General features: G+C 45.0%; 1 protein-coding gene across 2 annotated transcripts in view; it reads right to left on the reverse strand.

Moving 5' to 3' along the window:
* The window catches only part of LOC115124234 (integrin alpha-7-like), a 122557-nt gene extending 106929 nt beyond the window's left edge, over window positions 1-15628 (reverse strand). For both annotated transcript variants that reach the window (XM_065002073.1, XM_065002074.1), the window contains exon 1: window positions 14549-15628. In XM_065002073.1, the coding sequence (XP_064858145.1) occupies window positions 14549-14754 (206 nt within the window). In that variant the 5' untranslated portion in view covers window positions 14755-15628. The remainder of the gene's footprint in view (window positions 1-14548) is intronic.
* Window positions 15629-19159: the final 3531 nt, after the last annotated feature.

A 19159-nucleotide genomic window follows, 5' to 3' on the forward strand; every position in this document is an offset into this window, starting at 1 on the left:
GTCAACCACTAGGGAGGACCATTTAAAAACGACGAGGGACAGTCAACCACTAGGGAGGACAATTTAAAAACGACCAGGGACAGTCAACCACTAGGGAGGACCATTTAAAAAGGACCAGGGACAGTCAACCACTAGGGAGGAAGATTTAAAAACCACCAGGGACAGTCAACCACTAGGGAGGACAATTTAAGAAGTGGAATTTTTAATCACCCGCAACCTTTTTCGAGAATGGCTGCCAGGGTAGGAAGATTGAATACTGAGACTCAATCACTCTAAACTGGAACAACCGTCTCAGTAACGGGTGAAATATGTCCAACTTCTAACAGATTGGTTTAGTTTAAAAATATGTTTGTTATTTATCTTTGTGTATCATACAATTCATCAACCAATCAATACTGCAATAGAGCATGCTGAGAAATATGACATACGGTTCTATGTAGAATCCTTCTTGCCTTCCGAAGAAACATCAAAGAAACCTTTTTTTCAAAACGGTTCTTAGGATGTTAAAGGTTCTAAACCGTTTGCCTTACAAAGAACCCTTGTCTTCCAAAAACAGGTCTTCAGATCAGAATGGTTCTTGTTAGAACCCTATCATTCCACAAAGAAACCTTTTGGAACCATATTTTCTAAGAGTGTAGGACACTTTAAAAAAACGACCAGGGACAGATTACCACCAGGGAGGACACTTAAAAAACGACCAGGGACAGATTACCACCAAGGACGACACTTAAAAAATGACCAGGGACAGATTACCACCAGGGAGGACACTTAAAAAACGACCAGGGACAGATTACCTCCAGGGAGGACACTTCAAAAACGACCAGGGACATATTACCACCAGGGAGGACACTTAAAAAAGGACTAGGGACAGATTACCACCAGGGAGGACACTTTAAAAAGGACTAGGGACACATACAGAAGCTGCCAAGGTAGTGGGAGATTTGGGGCTTCCTGTTGATGTCCCGGGCTAAATGATCCTACATTGGCTTCTAGTTGCATATTAGAAGGAGATATTACCAGGGTAGGAGGGACTGTAGACATCTTCCAGGGACTGATACAGATCATACAAGGAGAAGAATGTTTTGTGACCTGTGTCACAGAGGACCAGGGCAGCGATTCTCCTCACCCCAATCACGCAAGGCAGCAGAGCTCTCATATCAGACCATGTGACCCATATAGAACACTGGATGATGTCACTGTGAAGAGCAAGCTAAAGGCCAAGCTCCTACACGCTGCCATGGCCCTATTGTAAATGCAATCAATATGTATTGTAAAGCATCTCAGGCACAACTACATACACATACAGTAGATACCTCTGACAATGGTTGATGACATTTGTACCTATACAAAGAAGCTAAATGGCCGACATACCACTCGGGCAAATTAGACTGTGGAGGGGTATCTCTTCATCAAGCAAAGAGCTGCTTTTGCAGGATCCCCTTCTCATACCAGTATAAATAGACAACACACACATAACACCAGCAGCAGCCCCATCCCCCAAGCAGAGACCATCCGCACACACACACACACAAACACGCACACGCTCACACACACACACGCACACACACACAAACACGCACGCACGCACACACACACACACACACACACACACACACACACACACACACACACACACACACACACACACACACACACACACACATACACACACACAAACACATGCACACACACACACACACAAACACACACACACACACACACACCATCACCTCCACTTGACTAGCATTACAAGGTGCTCCTTCAGTTTATCTTAGCTAAAGCCTCTCTGTAGTCTATATAAGACATTACCAATCAGTAGAAAGCTGCTCCTATATAAATCTTGGAGGTCCACCTCAATCCCCCAGGCTCTTGGCCCCGAGTGAGACGGAGGCATACCTATCATTTCCTTCACTTCCTTTCTTTCCATGCAAAAAAAAAGCTAGGATCAGCTTTCCTCTTGTCAGTCAATATAGCTTTGTGTTACATGAGATGGAGCGGAGGGGAGGACAGGGGCCAGGATAGAATATACCCTTTCTGCTATGCTTCCTACTGATTGATAATGTCCTATAGACAACAGGGAGTCGGGGGGGAGGGGGTTATGAGTCACTGGATTATAGATTCAGTGACTCATAAAGGTTATGAGTCACTGGATCTGTAATAGAAGCTTCATGAGTTGTATGAAATCATTCGACAGTGTTGGCAATGAACGGTGACACAGCAACTATAATGTGAGTGTAATGTGAGCAACTAACCTGGTGAGTGTAATGTGAGCAACTAACCTGGTGAGTGTAATGTGAGCAACTAACCTGGTGAGTGTAATGTGAGCAACTAACCTGGTGAGTGTAATGTGAGCAACTAACCTGGTGAGTGTAATGTGAGCAACTAACCTGGTGAGTGTAATGTGAGCAACTAACCTGGTGAGTGTAATGTGAGCAACTAACCTGGTGAGTGTAATGTGAGCAACTAACCTGGTGAGTGTAATGTGAGCAACTCACCTGGTGAGTGTAATGTGAGCAACTAACCTGGTGAGTGTAATGTGAGCAACTAACCTGGTGAGTGTAATGTGAGCAACTAACCTGGTGAGTGTAATGTGAGCAACTAACCTGGTGAGTGTAATGTGAGCAACTAACCTGGTGAGTGTAATGTGAGCAACTAACCTGGTGAGTGTAATGTGAGCAACTAACCTGGTGAGTGTAATGTGAGCAACTAACCTGGTGAGTGTAATGTGAGCAACTAACCTGGTGAGTGTAATGTGAGCAACTAACCTGGTGAGTGTAATGTGAGCAACTAACCTGGTGAGTGTAATGTGAGCAACTAACCTGGTGAGTGTAATGTGAGCAACTCACCTGGTGAGTGTAATGTGAGCAACTAACCTGGTGAGTGTAATGTGAGCAACTCACCTGGTGAGTGTAATGTGAGCAACTCACCTGGTGAGTGTAATGTGAGCAACTAACCTGGTGAGTGTAATGTGAGCAACTAACCTGGTGAGTGTAATGTGAGCAACTAACCTGGTGAGTGTAATGTGAGCAACTAACCTGGTGAGTGTAATGTGAGCAACTAACCTGGTGAGTGTAATGTGAGCAACTAACCTGGTGAGTGTAATGTGAGCAACTAACCTGGTGAGTGTAATGTGAGCAACTCACCTGGTGAGTGTAATGTGAGCAACTAACCTGGTGAGTGTAATGTGAGCAACTAACCTGGTGAGTGTAATGTGAGCAACTAACCTGGTGAGTGTAATGTGAGCAACTAACCTGGTGAGTGTAATGTGAGCAACTCACCTGGTGAGTGTAATGTGAGCAACTAACCTGGTGAGTGTAATGTGAGCAACTCACCTGGTGAGTGTAATGTGAGCAACTAACCTGGTGAGTGTAATGTGAGCAACTCACCTGGTGAGTGTAATGTGAGCAACTAACCTGGTGAGTGTAATGTGAGCAACTAACCTGGTGAGTGTAATGTGAGCAACTAACCTGGTGAGTGTAATGTGAGCAACTAACCTGGTGAGTGTAATGTGAGCAACTAACCTGGTGAGTGTAATGTGAGCAACTCACCTGGTGAGTGTAATGTGAGCAACTCACCTGGTGAGTGTAATGTGAGCAACTAACCTGGTGAGTGTAATGTGAGCAACTCACCTGGTGAGTGTAATGTGAGCAACTCACCTGGTGAGTGTAATGTGAGCAACTCACCTGGTGAGTGTAATGTGAGCAACTCACCTGGTGAGTGTAATGTGAGCAACTAACCTGGTGAGTGTAATGTGAGCAACTCACCTGGTGAGTGTAATGTGAGCAACTCACCTGGTGAGTGTAATGTGAGCAACTCACCTGGTGAGTGTAATGTGAGCAACTCACCTGGTGAGTGTAATGTGAGCAACTCACCTGGTGAGTGTAATGTGAGCAACTAACCTGGTGAGTGTAATGTGAGCAACTAACCTGGTGAGTGTAATGTGAGCAACTAACCTGGTGAGTGTAATGTGAGCAACTCACCTGGTGAGTGTAATGTGAGCAACTCACCTGGTGAGTGTAATGTGAGCAACTCACCTGGTGAGTGTCAGAAGAGTCAGGTGGATCAGGACCTCAGTGAGAAGACAATACAATATTACCCACTGGCCACAGAAACCTAAACCTTGTTACCACAAGGATGAAATGAGTCAACGGTATCTAGTATATGGGGCGGCAGGGTAGCCTAGTGGTTAGAGTGGAGGGGCGGCAGGGTAGCCTAGTGGTTAGAGTGGAGGGGCGGCAGGGTAGCCTAGTGGTTAGAGTGGAGGGGCGGCAGGGTAGCCTAGTGGTTAGAGTGGAGGGGCGGCAGGGTAGCCTAGTGGTTAGAGTGGAGGGGCGGCAGGGTAGCCTAGTGGTTAGAGTGGAGGGGCGGCAGGGTAGCCTAGTGGTTAGAGTGGAGGGGTGGCAGGGTAGCCTAGTGGTTAGAGTGGAGGGGCGGCAGGGTAGCCTAGTGGTTAGAGTGGAGGGGCGGCAGGGTAGCCTAGTGGTTAGAGTGGAGGGGCGGCAGGGTAGCCTAGTGGTTAGAGTGGAGGGGCGGCAGGGTAGCCTAGTGGTTAGAGTGGAGGGGCGGCAGGGTAGCCTAGTGGTTAGAGTGGAGGTGCGGCAGGGTAGCCTAGTGGTTCGAGCGTTAGACTAGTAACCGGAAGGATGCAAGTTCAAACCCTTGAGCTGACAAGGTACAAATCTGTCGTTCTTCCCTGAACAGGCAGTTAACCCACTGTTCCTAGACCGTCATTGAAGATAAGAATTTGTTCTTAACTGACTTGCCTAGTTAAACAAAAAAAAATATATATATATTAAGCGTCAAGCTTGAGGCTAATCAAGTTTGATTCCTCTTCTAATGAAAGGTTCGATACAACGGACACTTCTTTCAAGTCTAATGGCTGTTCTGGTTATAATCAAAGTACTGTAAAGGATCTTAACATAACATGTCAAATAAGGTTTACATAAAAGTATGATTCAAGTGCTTCATTATCTCAGCTACTGGCACCGGGCGTGCTTCATTATCTCAGCTACTGGCACCGGACGTGCTTCATTATCTCAGCTGCTGGCACCGGTCAGTGCTTCATTATCTCAGCTACTGGCACCGGAAGTGCTTCATTGTCTTAGAGCTGGCACAAGGTACAATTATCTCAGCTACTGCCCTGAACAGGCATTATCTCAGCTGCTGGCCGGTCAGTGCTTCATTATTCAGAACATGGCAGAAGTGCTTCATTGTCTTAGCTGCTGGCAACTGCTTCATTATCTTGCCTAGCTGGCAAGTGCTTCATTATCTCAGCTACTGGCACCGGAAGTGCTTCATTGTCTTAGCTGCTGGCACCGGACGTGCTTCATTATCTCAGCTATTGGCGCCGGAAGTGCCTCATTATCTCAGCTGCTGGCACCGGAAGTGCTTCATTATCTCAGCTACTGGCACCGGTCAGTGCTTCATTATCTCAGCTACTGGCACCAGACGTGCTTCATTATCTCAGCTACTGGCACCGGTCAGTGCTTCATTATCTCAGCTACTGGCACCGGTCAGTGCTTCATTATCTCAGCTATTGGCACCGGTCAGTGCTTCATTATCTCAGCTACTGGCACCGGTCAGTGCTTCATTATCTCAGCTACTGGCACCAGACGTGCTTCATTATCTCAGCTACTGGCACCGGTCAGTGCTTCATTATCTCAGCTACACCGGTCAGTGCTTCATTATCTCAGCTATTGGCACCGGTCAGTGCTTCATTATCTCAGCTACTGGCACCGGTCAGTGCTTCATTATCTCAGCTACTGGCACCAGAAGTGCTTCATTATCTCAGCTACTGGCACCGGACGTGCTTCATTATCTCAGCTATTGGCACCGGTCAGTGCTTCATTATCTCAGCTACTGGCACCAGACGTGCTTCATTATCTCAGCTATTGGCACCGGTCAGTGCTTCATTATCTCAGCTATTGGCACCGGTCAGTGCTTCATTATCTCAGCTACTGGCACCGGTCAGTGCTTCATTATCTCAGCTACTGGCACCGGTCAGTGCTTCATTATCTCAGCTGCTGGCACCGGGCGTGCTTCATTATCTCAGCTACTGGCACTGGAAGTGCTTCATAAATAAATATAAAAAATAATTTGGTGCAGGGGTTTTGAAATATTTATGAACTTATTTTTGGATATCTTTGGAACTACCCACAATACACTATTGTCAACGTCATATGGAGAACTGGTGCTACTTAAGTATCTCCAGCTGGCTAATGTTAGCTACTAGCATGTAATTACATTCAAAACCAAGTGTTGGCATTGGTGAGATACTATGTACACCGACGAAGAAGAAACCATAGAAATTAAAGTGAAAAACTGCCTCTCCTCTTTTCCTGCATGTTTGGTAGTGGTAGTCGAGCGAGCGAGTGAGTGTTGTAGTAGTTTTCCATCGTCCGTAGCTAGTGCAGTGATACCCACAAGGATGAGCTTGCTTTGAAGTGGGACCAGTTTGTGCGGTTGAAGCGAATGGATTGGAGGCAGGGAACCGCAAGCCCATCTACTGTATGCAGTTTCGCCACGGAGGACTTCGATGGCTTAGTATAACCAATGAAAGAAAGGATTCAGAGTGATGCAACCTCTGTTCCCTACCGACCTACAGATACATCTGCAGTGATGGAGATGAACCGGGTAAATTCTATGTGGATTTACCACACTATATCGAATTGGATTAGCTGACTCTCCCTTAGCAGGCTAGTAGGGCTAACGTTAGCAGGCTAGTAGGGCTAACGTTAGCAGGCTAGTAGGGCTAACGTTAGCAGGCTAGTAGGGCTAACGTTAGCAGGCTAGTAGGATAACGTTAGCAGGCTAGTAGGGCTAACGTTAGCAGGCTAGGGCTAACGTTAGGGCTAACGTTAGCAGGCTAGTAGGCTAACGTTAGGGCTAACGTTAGCAGGCTAGTAGGGCTAACGTTAGCAGGCTAGTAGGGCTAACGTTAGCAGGCTAGTAGGGCTAACGTTAGCAGGCTAGTAGGATAACAACCGTGCAAGTTCATTTATAACAATAAACTCATAAATTATTTGCTTGTTAGTTGGCTGAACATTTGACTGAAAAATCAGTAATCATGAGCACAAACAATTTGGTTTAATTCGAAGTTATACGTTTGAAGTTATTTCTGTTGGAGTTTGGCATTTATAGGGACTAGGCGGGTCCTCCACGTTACATTTTCCCGACATGACTTCAGCATTTTCTAGAATTCTGAAAACTGGAAAAATAGAGTAGTGAGGTGTGATGTTGTATTGGGACTTTTGATGCAGATTCAGATCTTACATGTGGTTTATACAACCTACAGTTTAAACCACATCTAAACGGTGTAGATATGAATTCATGCAGTTTCTTGACTGTGTTCAACTCGCTAATAATCACTGAAATGAAATGCTAGACAGTCAGGGACAGCATCAACACTTCTCCATACTATTGATAAGGGACTATTTTTATAACACACTGTCAGTGCGGCTCTCAGGACTACATTGAAGACCGAATGCAGCCTCCAGAGCAAATGTGTTTAACACTGCTGGCTTAGAACCAACTCTACTGATGAGAAGAGAAACCACTGGGTAAAATGGCCACTCAAACAAGTGCTCTTGCCTAACAGCAGAATAGCCTACTGGAGATATAACATGAGTAACTACACTTGTTACGGCAGGTGGCTTATTTTGAAATGCACTGGGATAGGTAGGAGGGGCTACCGGAGCAGGTGACCCGGTTGGAGGACAAGGATAGGGAGAGAGTCTGCGCTCCCATTTATTTCCTCCAATCAAACATAGTCTTAATTTTCATTGGTTTGTGTGGTTTGGGTATTGAACACACAGATTATTGAAATATACTGATGAATGCTGGAGAGTTGGTAATACTGCCTGGATCGTTTGGCACAGCAACTAATAGACAAAGGAACTCAGGTATTTAACAAAATGAAATTGCTTGCAGGTGTGCTCAGAGCATAGATAGTTATAGAGGTCTCTAGTGCCCAAAAGGCTATATAACATGGGTAGCACCATTAAGGACTGTGTATAGCCTCGCTACTGTATATAGCCTCTCTACTGTATATGGCCTCTCTACTGTATACAGCCTCTCTACTGTATGTAGCCTCTCTACTGTATATAGCCTCTCTACTGTATATAACCTCTCTACTGTATATAGCCTCTCTACTGTATGTAGTCTCTCTACTGTATAGAGCCCCTCTACTGTATATAACCTCTCTAGTGTATATAGCCTCTCTACTGTATATAGCCTCACTACAGTATATAGCCCCTCTACTGTATAGAGCCCCTCTACTGTATATAGCCTCTCTACTGTATATAACCTCTCTACTGTATATAGCCTCTCTACTGTATATAACCTCTCTACTGTATATAGCCTCTCTACTGTATATAGCCTCTCTACTGTATATAGTCTCTCTACTGTATAGAGCCCCTCTACTGTATATAACCTCTCTACTGTATATAGCCTCTCTACTGTATATAGCCTCACTACTGTATACAGCCTCTCTACTGTATATAGTCTCTCTACTGTATAGAGCCCCTCTACTGTATATAACCTCTCTACTGTATATAGCCTCTCTACTGTATATAGTCTCTCTACTGTATAGAGCCTCTCTACTGTATATAGCCTCACTACAGTATATAGCCCCTCTACTGTATAGAGCCCCTCTACTGTATATAGCCTCTCTACTGTATATAACCTCTCTATTGTATATAGCCTCTCTACTGTATATAACCTCTCTACTGTATATAGCCTCTCTACTGTATATAGCCTCTCTACTGTATAGAGCCCCTCTACTGTATATAACCTCTCTACTGTATATAGCCTCACTACTGTATACAGCCTCTCTACTGTATATAGCCTCTCTACTGTATATAGCCTCTCTACTGTATATAGCCTCTCTACTGTATACAGCCTCTCTACTGTATGTAGCCTCTCTACTGTATATAGCCTCTCTACTGTATATAGACTCACTACTGTATACAGCCTCTCTACTGTATATAGTCTCTCTACTGTATAGAGCCCCTCTACTGTATAGTGCCCCTCTACTGTTATTTTCTTTTTACTGTTGTTTTTATTTCTTTACTTACCTATTGTTCACCTAATACCTTTTTTTAAAATTGCTGAGACAGTTGTTAGAGCCTGTAAGTTAGCATTTCACTGTTGGTTAGAGCCTGTAAGTTAGCATTTCACTGTTGGTTAGAGCCTGTAAGTCAGTATTTCACTGTTGGTTAGAGCCTGTAAGTTAGCATTTCACTGTTGGTTAGAGCCTGTAAGTTAGCATTTCACTGTTGGTTAGAGCCTGTAAGTTAGCATTTCACTGTTGGTTAGAGCCTGTAAGTTAGCATTGCACTGTTGGTTAGAGCCTGTAAGTTAGCATTTCACTGTTGGTTAGAGCCTGTAAGTTAGCATTTCACTGTTGGTTAGAGCCTGTAAGTTAGCATTTCTCTGTTGAATTCGGCACACGTGACAAATAAACTTTTGATTTGATTTGACTGCTACTTTGCGATCTATATACATCTCTACGGTTCTGATGTGCCTGCAATTAACTGGTCAGTTAACTAAAGAGGCTAAGAAAAATGAACGCCTTTTCTACAATACTCAACACTAATTGCAAGTAATTAAGCATTTCTCAATCTAGAAAATGGCTTCTTTCAATATCAGTGCTGCTGCTGAAGAGCCATATAAGACAACATCCTCTTTGCAGAGAAAACCCCTATAAACATTTTAAAAGTCAGAGCTGACATCATCATTTATTCGTGCCTGGCTTGGAGGATGTGATCCTGTCCTATGTTCCAGGTACATCAATAACAACCAGCAGCATCTGTTACACACAAACACACACACACACACTCTGGCATAAACACACACACTCTAACATAAACATGCACGCATACACAAACACACCACCCATAAAGTACTGCAGCATGTCTGTCCACTCCTGAACTGTGTCAATAAAATCAGAGTAAAACCTGTTAATCTCTCTCTTTCTATCCTTCTATCTCTCTCTTTCTCTCTCTCTCTTTCTCTCTCTCCATCTCTCTCTCTCTCTCTTTCTCTCTCTCTCTCTCTCTTTCTCTCTCTCCCCTCTGCTCCAGATGTACCTGCAGGTTCAGCTGTACAGTCAGTTTAATTCAATTCAAATGTCTTCATTGGCATGGGAAACATATGTTAACATTGCCAAAGCAAGTGAAATAGATAATAAAGAAAATTGAAATAAACAATCAGAAATGAACAGTAAACATTACACTCACAAGATCAAAATGAATAGAGACATTTCAAATGCTATATTATGGCTATGCACGATGTTGTAACAATGTGCAAATAGTTAATGTACAAAAGGGAAAATAAATAAACATAAATATGGGTTGTATTAACAATGGTGTTTGTTCCTCACTGGTTGCCCTTTTCTTGTGGCAACAGGTCACAAATCTTTCTGCTGTGATGCTATACTGTGTTATTTCAACTAATAGACATGGGAGTTTATCACAGTTGGATTTTTCTAATTCTTTGTGGGTCTGTGTGTTCAGAGAAGCCCTTGGCGTTTTCCTATTTAGTTGCATTTACAACCCATAATTTGAAAGGGTTTTTATGTGGATTTCATGTAATGGACGTACACAAAATAGTCCAAATTGGTGAAGTGAAATGAAAAAAAGGACTTGTTTAAACAAATAGATAAAAAATGGAAAGATGGCGCGTGCATATGTTTTCACCCCTTTGCTAAATAAGTTCTGGTGCAAGCAATTATCTTCAGAAGTAATTAGTTAAATAAAGTCCACCTGTGTGCAATGTAAGTGTCACATGATCTGTCACATGATCTCAGTATATACTGTATACACCTGTTCTGAAAGGCCCCAGAGTCTGCAACACCACTAAGCAAGTGGCACCACCAAGCAAGTGGCCTCATGAAGACCAAGGATCTCTCCAAACAGGTCAGGGAGAAAGTTGTGGAGAAGTACAGATCAGGGTTGGGTTATAAAAAAATATTTGAAACTTTGAACATCCCACGGAACACCATTAAATCCATTATTAAAAAATGGAAAGAATATGGCACCACAACAAACCTGCCAAGAGAGGGCCGCCCACCAAAACTCACAGACCAGGCAAGGAGGGCATTAATCAGATGCAACAAAAAGACCAAAGTTAACCCTGAAGGAGCTGTAAAGCTCCACAGCGGAGATTGGAGTATCTGTCTATAGGACCACTTTAAGTCGTACACTCCACATAGCTGGGCTTTACGGAAGAGTGGCCAGAAAAAAAGCCATTGCTTAAAGAAAAAATAAGGAAACACGTTTGGTGTTCACCAAAAGTCATGTGGGAGACTCCCCAAACATATGGAAGTAGGTACTCTGGTCAGATGAAACTAAAATGGAGTTTTTTGGCCATAAAGAAAATGCTATGTCTGGCACAAACCCAACACCTCTCGCCATCCCCACAGAGAAGCAAGGTGGAAAATGAAAAACATCCCCACAGAGAAGCAAGGTGGTGGCAGCATCATGCTGTGGGGATGTTTTTCATTTCATTCGGGCAAGGACTGGGGAAACTGGTCAGAATTGAAGGAATGATGGATGGCGCTAAATACAGGGAAATTATTGAGGGAAACCTGTTTCAGTGTTCCAGAGATTTGAGACTGGGACGGAGGTTCACCTTCCAGCAGGACAATGACCCTAAGCATACTGCTAAAGCAACACACGAGGTTTAAGGGGAAATATTTAAATGTCTTGGAATGGCCTAGTCAAAGCCCAGACCTCAATCCAATTGAGAATCTGTGGTATGACTTAAAGATAGCTGTACACCAGCAGAGCCCATCCAACTTGAAGGAACTAGAGCAGTTTTGCCTTGACGAAAGGGCAAAAATCCCAGTGGCTAGATGTGCCAAGCTTATAGAAACATACCCCAAGAGACTTGCAGCTGTAATTGCTGCAAAAGTTGGGTTTACAAAGCATTGACTTTGGCGGGGTGATTAGTTATGCAAGTTTACATTTTTTTTGTCTTATTTATTGTTTGTTTTACAATTAAGTATTTTGCATCTTCAAAATGGTAGCCATGTTGTGTAAATCAAATAACACAAATAACACAAATCCCCCAAAAATACATTTTAATTCCAGGTTGTAAGGCAATAAAATAGGAAAAATGCCAAGGGGGGTGAATACTTTTGTAAGCCACTGTATGTGTCTCTAATATGGCCGTACATTTGGCAGGAGGTTAGGAAGTGCAGCTCAGTTCCACCTCATTTTGTGGGCAGTGTGCATATAGCCTGTCAACTCTTGAGAGGCAGGTCTGCCTATGGTGACCTCTCTCAAAAGAAAGAATTCTCCATGGAGAGTCTCAATTTGGTGTTTGTCACATTTTGTGAATTCTTGGTTGGTGAGCAGACCTCACAACCATAAAGGGCAATGGGTTCTATAACTGATTCAAGTATTTTTAGCCAGATCCTAATTGGGATGTTGAATTTTATTTTCCTTTTGATGGCGTAGAAGGCCCTTCTTGCCTTGCCTTGTCTCTCAGATCGTTCACAGCTTTGTGGATGTTACCTGTGGGATGGCAGGTAACCTAGAGGTTAAGAGCATTCGGACAGTAACAGAAAGTTCACTGGTTCGAATCCCCAAGGCGGCTCCCCGAGCCCTGATGAAGTGGCTCTCTGCCGATTTAGAGGGGGTGGGTTAAATGCTATTCAGTCATGCAACTGACCAGTTATCCCCTTTCCCTATATGTGTTGCCGAGGTAGGTGTATATTTTTGTATGTTCTTAGGGCAATGGTGTCTAGAAGGAATTTGTATTTGTGGTCCTGACAACTGGACCTTTTTTGAAACAACAACAATTATTTTTTGTCTTACTGAGATTTACTGTCGGGGCCCAGGTCTGACAGAATCTGTGCAGAAGACCTAGGTGGTGCTGTAGGCCCTCCTTGGTTGGGGACAGAAGCACCAGATCATCAGCAAACAGACATTTGACTTCAGATTCTAGTAGGGTGAGGCCGGGAGCTGCAGACTGTTCTAATGCCTTCGCTAATTCATTAATATACAGTATATTTTGAAAGGGTGGGGCTCAAGCTTCATCCCTGTCTCAACCCACGGCCATGTGGAAGTTGGTGGTTGAAGATATCCCTCTAGTGGTGTGGGGGCTGTGCTTTGGCAAAGTGGGTGGGGTTATATCCTTCCTGTTTGGCCCTGTCCGAGGGGTGTCATCGGATGGGGCCACAGTGTCTCCTGATCCCTCTTGTCTCAGCCTCCAGTATTTATGCTGCAGTAGTTTGGGGGGGCTAGGGTCAGTTTATTATATCTGGAGTACTTCTCCTGTCCTATCCGGTATCCTGTGTGAATTTAAGTATGCTCTCTCTAATTCTCTCTTTCTCTCTTTCTTTCTCTCTCTCAGAGGACCTGAGCCCTAGGACCATGCCTCAGGACCCTAATAATCAAATAAAATTTGATTTGCCTCAGGACTTCCTGGCATGATGACTCCTTGCTGTCCCCAGTCCACCTGGCCGTGCTGCTGCTCCAGTTTCAACTGTTCTGCCTGTGATTATTATTATTTGACCATGCTGGTCATTTATGAACATTTGAACATCTTGGCCATGTTCTGTTATAATCTCCACCCGGCACAGCCAGAAGAGGACTGGCCACCCCACATAGCCTGGTTCCTCTCTATGTTTCTTCCTAGGTTTTGGCCTTTCTAGGGAGTTTTTCCTAGCCACTGTGCTTCTACACCTACATTGCTTGCTGTTTGGGGTTTTAGGCTGTGTTTCTGTACAGCACTTTGAGATATCAGCTGATGTACGAAGGGCTTTATAAATACATTTGATTTGGAAATAAATCCGTATGTTTTTAACAGCACACTTGGTGTATGTGTACATGGATTTCATAATGTCGCATGTTTTTCCCCCAACACTGCATTTCATCACTTTATATAGCAGACACTCATGCCAAATTGAGTCAAAAGCTTTTTTGAAATCAGTCAGTCTCTCTCACCTCTTCTCCAGATCTATCTGCTGATTCATCACTACAGTCGCGCTCTCTCTCTGGCTCTCTCTCTCGCTCTCTCTCTCTCTCTCTCTCTCTCTCTCTCTCTCTCTCTCTCTGGCTCTCTCGCGCTCTCTCTCTCTCTCTGGCTCTCTCTCTCTCTCTCTCTCTCTCTCTCTCTCTCTCTCCTCTTCTCCAGATCTATCTGCTGATTCATCACTACAGTCTCTCTCTCTCTCTCTCGCCTGCCTGACACCTTATCCCACATGAAAAGTGTTGGGTGCCCTCTCTGTACACACATACCCATAATGAAACTACTGATTCCAGTGCAGTGCTTTACCCGAATGACTGAATCCAAGGGCTGCATGATCCAATTAGTGCATGATCCAATTAGTTCAATGTAGAAATACTGACTTACTGCTTCCGTTTTACTCAATCAGTACGGCCCTGTATTAGTGCTTCAAAGACGTGAAGTAGAAATAGATTCATGCATATTGTATGTGTATAAAGGATTTAGAAAATGTACAAAATATACCAATATGTACGTCAAAACACACACACAAACGTTGCTAGTCATGCCATGTATGCGGCTGCAGTCGACTTACCAACTGTGTGGTTCTGGGGTGAGTTGCTGGTGAAGTGCTACAGAAAATCCAAAAAAGCTCCCTTTCTCCCCCTCCTTGATCAGAGTCATGCTAGTATCCAGGTTGAACCCTGCGGCCGTCAGGGAATACAGGGAGAGAAGGAGCAAAAGGAGAGGAAGACACCAGGGCTGTGAAAGAGAGACTCCATGTACCACATGTGGTGCCATAGTCCTGGAGAATGAGCAGGTCCCTCAGTAGAGCAGGTCCCTCAGCAGAGCAGGTCCCTCAGCAGAGCAGAGCAGGTCCCTCAACAGAGCAGGTCCCTCAGCAGAACAGGTCCCTCAACAGAGCAGGTCCCTCAACAGAGCAGGTCCCTCAGCAGAGCAGGTCCCTCAACAGAGCAGGTCCCTCAGCAGAGCAGGTCCCTCAACAGAGCAGGTCCCTCAGCAGAGCAGGTCTCTCAGCAGAGCAGGTCCCTCAGCAGAGCAGGTCCCTCAACAGAGCAGGTCCCTCAGCAGAACAGGTCCCTCAGCAGAGCAGGTCTCTCAGCAGAGCAGGTCCCTCAGCAGAGCAGGTCTCTCAGCAGAGCAGGTCCCTCAGCAGAGCAGGTCTCTCAGCAGAGCAGGTCCCTCAGTAGAGCAGGCCTCTCAGCAGAGCAGGTCCTTCAGCAGAGCAGGACCCTCAGCAGAGCAGGTCTCTCAGCAGAGCAGAGCAGGTCCCAGTTCAGTTACAGATTAATGAAGAGTTGTATAATTATTGTGTTTAAATTGATGAACAGCAAAGACAGGATGGGTTTCTGCTGTTTGAATCTCCTGGATCGGTACATTTCCCTTGTTTCCTTCTCTCCTTCTCTCTCTCGCTCTCCTCCTCCGTTTTCTGCTGTCAGTCTGTGGAGCAGCCTGAGAAAATGTGGCTCTGTCTGAGCTACTGTAGCGTGTGTGTGTGTGTGTGTGTGTGTGTGTGTGTGTGTGTGTGTGTGTGTGTGTGTGTGTGTGTGTGTGTGTGTGTGTGCATGTGTGTGTGTGTGTGTGTGTGTGTGTGTGTGTGTGTGTGTGTGTGTGTGTGTGTGTGTGTGTGTGTGTGTGTGTGAGGTGTGTGTGCATCCCCCTCTGCTGTGTGACAGAGAGAGACAGAGGACAAGTGCCTTGAATAGCCCACTCCTCCCCTACCGTACTCTTTCAATATCTCTCTCTCTCTCTCTCTCTCTCCCATCCTGCTCCCTCTCTCTCTCTCTCTCTCTCTCTCTCTCTCTCAGCTGACATCAACACTTAAGGGACTGCTGCCAAAATACCAGGCTGAGTTGTCAAGATACTTGGACTCAGTTGAATAGGAAAAGACTGAAAAGAAAGTATGAGAGTTTTTTAAAAATCTGTTTACTCAGTGTTTAAAAGGCATATTTTCCTCTGAAGTAACTATAGTACTACAGGTGTCTGGTTATCTGAGAAGAAAAAGAGGAGGGAACATAGAAAACATTGACGATACCTCTGGCAGGTTGAACACGGTTGATCAATCATCAAACATTGACCATATCTCTGGCAGGTTGAACACGGTTGATCAATCATCAAACATTGACCATATCTCTGGCAGGTTGAACACGGTTGATCAATCATCAAACATTGACCATATCTCTGGCAGGTTGAACACGGTTGATCAATAATCAACTGAAGGGCTTCTTCCTTCTCCTTCGTTACAGAGAACAATCTGGACTGGAATCCCATACCTTCCAGTAATCAGAATTAGAAAAAGCGGAAAATGGCATTTAGAAAATAAGGAAATTAGCTGTAGATAGCTACTAACCGGGATTTAAAAAAAAATTGAAGATAGCTGTTAGCTGCTGGAGAAACAGTAAAGTTGTATAAATGTAGTTTTTTTCTTTCAGAGATCTGCTTTGAATCCCATAACTTCTAGAATGGACCTGTCTGACAATAGTGCAAAGTAATGTGCGCAGTGACCCACGATATATAAGGACAACCCTGTAAGGACAACCCTGTGAGGACAACCCTGTGAGGACAACCCTGTAAGGACAACCCTGTAAGGACAACCCTGTGAGGACAACCCTGTGAGGACAACCCAACCCTGTGAGGACAACCCTGTGAGGACAACCCTGTAAGGACAACCCTGTGAGGACAACCCTGTGAGGACAACCCTGTGAAGGGATCAAGCGGAGAGTAACAGAAGTATCTGTGCTGTGGCATGAAAATGTGACCAGAATTACAGGAAAACAACATTTTTTAAATACATTTTAGAAAAAGGCTGTAATGTAACAAAATGTGGAAAAGGGGAAGGGGTCTGAATACTTTCCGAATGCACTACCTGCTTTGCCACACCAAAGTTCAGTGTCCAGTCAGTCATGCCCTCACAGCATTGTCCACAATTGTGGGAATGTTGTTGTACCCGGCCAGCCACAGCTGTTCTGATTGGACCAGCTGATTCCTGTCCTCCTGTCACTAACCTAATGTAGCAGGCGTAAAAGAAACGCCTGAAACTAGATCCCTCTACATACTAGTCTTGACAAGAAGGGGGAAAAAACTGTCTGGGGAGGTTCTCTTCTGCACTGTTCCACCAATCCAGAAACTGTGGGGCAGGTTCTCTTCTACACTGTTCAACCAATCCAGAAACTGTGGGGGAGGTTCTCTTCTGCACTGTTCAACCAATCCAGAAACTGTGGGGGAGGTTCTCTTCTGCACTGTTCCACCAATCCAGAAACTGTGGGGGAGGTTCTCTTCTGCACTGTTCCACCAATCCAGAAACTGTGGGGGAGGTTCTCTTCTGCACTGTTCAACCAATCCAGAAACTGTCCAGAAACTGGGGGAGGTTCTGTTCAACCAATCCAGAAACTTCTGCACTGTTCAACTAATCCAGAAACTGTGGGGGAGGTTCTCTTCTGCACTGTTCAACCAATCCAGAAACTGTGGGGGAGGTTCTCTTCTGCACTGTTCAACCAATCCAGAAACTGTGGGGGAGGAGTTAAGATGGAATGTTGCCTCGTCCAAAATCATTTTTTTTTTAAACGTCTTTCCATTTCCCTTGAAAACCAGAACAAAACTCCTTCCCACCAAAACAGCCTGAAAAACAACTCTTACACTAAAAGGGCATTATCATAATTTTCACAATTTCCCAGAATTATTCCAACCTCATAGTGTGGAAGTATAAAAAATGGGGAAAATCACACGTTTTTGACTGAACTGAGCCTTTCAGTTTCGGACAGAGCGTCACAAACGGATTCCAAGGGGCCATGAGATACAGAATATGAAATTAGGAGGTAGGTCCTTTTTGCAAGGTATGTTTTATTATTTGCAAGTATTTCATGAAAATAAACGATATACTGTGACAGACTGCAGTGGTCAGTGTACACTACTCGCTGATGATTCAATGAGTGATCTGGATCAGTCTTAGATGCTTGCTCTTGCTCAGCTCTCAACGCTGAGAACATCATTCTCATGTGAACTGCTTGGCATCACAAGCCAGGGGAACTCCCACATAGTGGAATAAAGCAAGCATGTGGGGCCTGGCCATGGGGGGCCTGGCCATGGGGGGCCTGGCCATGGGGGGCCTGGCCATGGGGGCCTGGCCATGGGGGCCGGCCATGGGGGCCTGGCCATGGGGGACCGGCCATGGGGGACCGGGCATGGGGGCCTGGCCATGGGGGCCTGGCCATGGGGGGCCTGGCCATGGGGGGCCCGGCCATGGGGGCCTGGCCATGGGGGGACCGGCCATGGGGGGCCTGCACTGAGCTGTTGGCTGGCTGGCTGGCGCTGAAGCACCTGCTCTTGTTGCCCTCTGCTGCTCAGGGGTGGTGTAGGAAGGGAACACAGCCATGTATCAGGGGATATCAGGGGAACACCAGTAGCTTACCTTCTAGACTCCGTAGGAGTCAACAGACATGTATCAGGGGATATCAGGGGGACGCCAGTAGCTTACCTTCTAGACTCCGTAGGAGTCAACAGACATGTATCAGGGGATATCAGGGGGACGCCAGTAGCTTACCTTCTAGACTCCGTAGGAGTCAACAGCCATGTATCAGGCTTACCTTCTAGACTCCGTGAGTCAGACATGAATAGGGATATCAGGGGACGCCAGTAGCTTACCTTCTAGACTCCGTAGGAGTCAACCTTCTAGACTCCGTAGGAGTCAACCCAGACATGTATCAGGGGATATCAGGGGGACGCCAGTAGCTTACCTTCTAGACTCCGTAGGAGTCAACAGACATAAATCAGGTCAAGCCTGCAGGTAGGTCCTTCTGTAATGCAGAATGGTAAAAATTCCTTAATCTTTAATTATACAGTATGGTTCTTTATTAACTCACAATGATGTCAACTCTTAATAGGTTTATATGGACAAGTCAATGTACTAACGGTTGAGTAGTTTGTATCTACTGGTCAAAAACAAAGCAGGTAGAGCTTAAAATAGCTTTTTTCCCCCTATGGATATTCATTACACTGAGGTTCCTTGATGAAGCACTGATTACCTCCATCAAGTTCTTTGGCCAAGATGTTGGCCTGGGGCCCCGTTTTCACACAGCGTCTCACAGTAGGAGAGCTGATCTAAGATCAGTTCATAATGAAGAAGATTGTAATGGGCAAATTCTAGATCAGTACACCAATGAATTAATGCCATTCACAGCTCTATCTC

This window comes from Oncorhynchus nerka, linkage group LG15 (assembly GCF_034236695.1).
Source record: "Oncorhynchus nerka isolate Pitt River linkage group LG15, Oner_Uvic_2.0, whole genome shotgun sequence".
In the NCBI taxonomy this organism is placed as follows: domain Eukaryota; kingdom Metazoa; phylum Chordata; class Actinopteri; order Salmoniformes; family Salmonidae; genus Oncorhynchus; species Oncorhynchus nerka.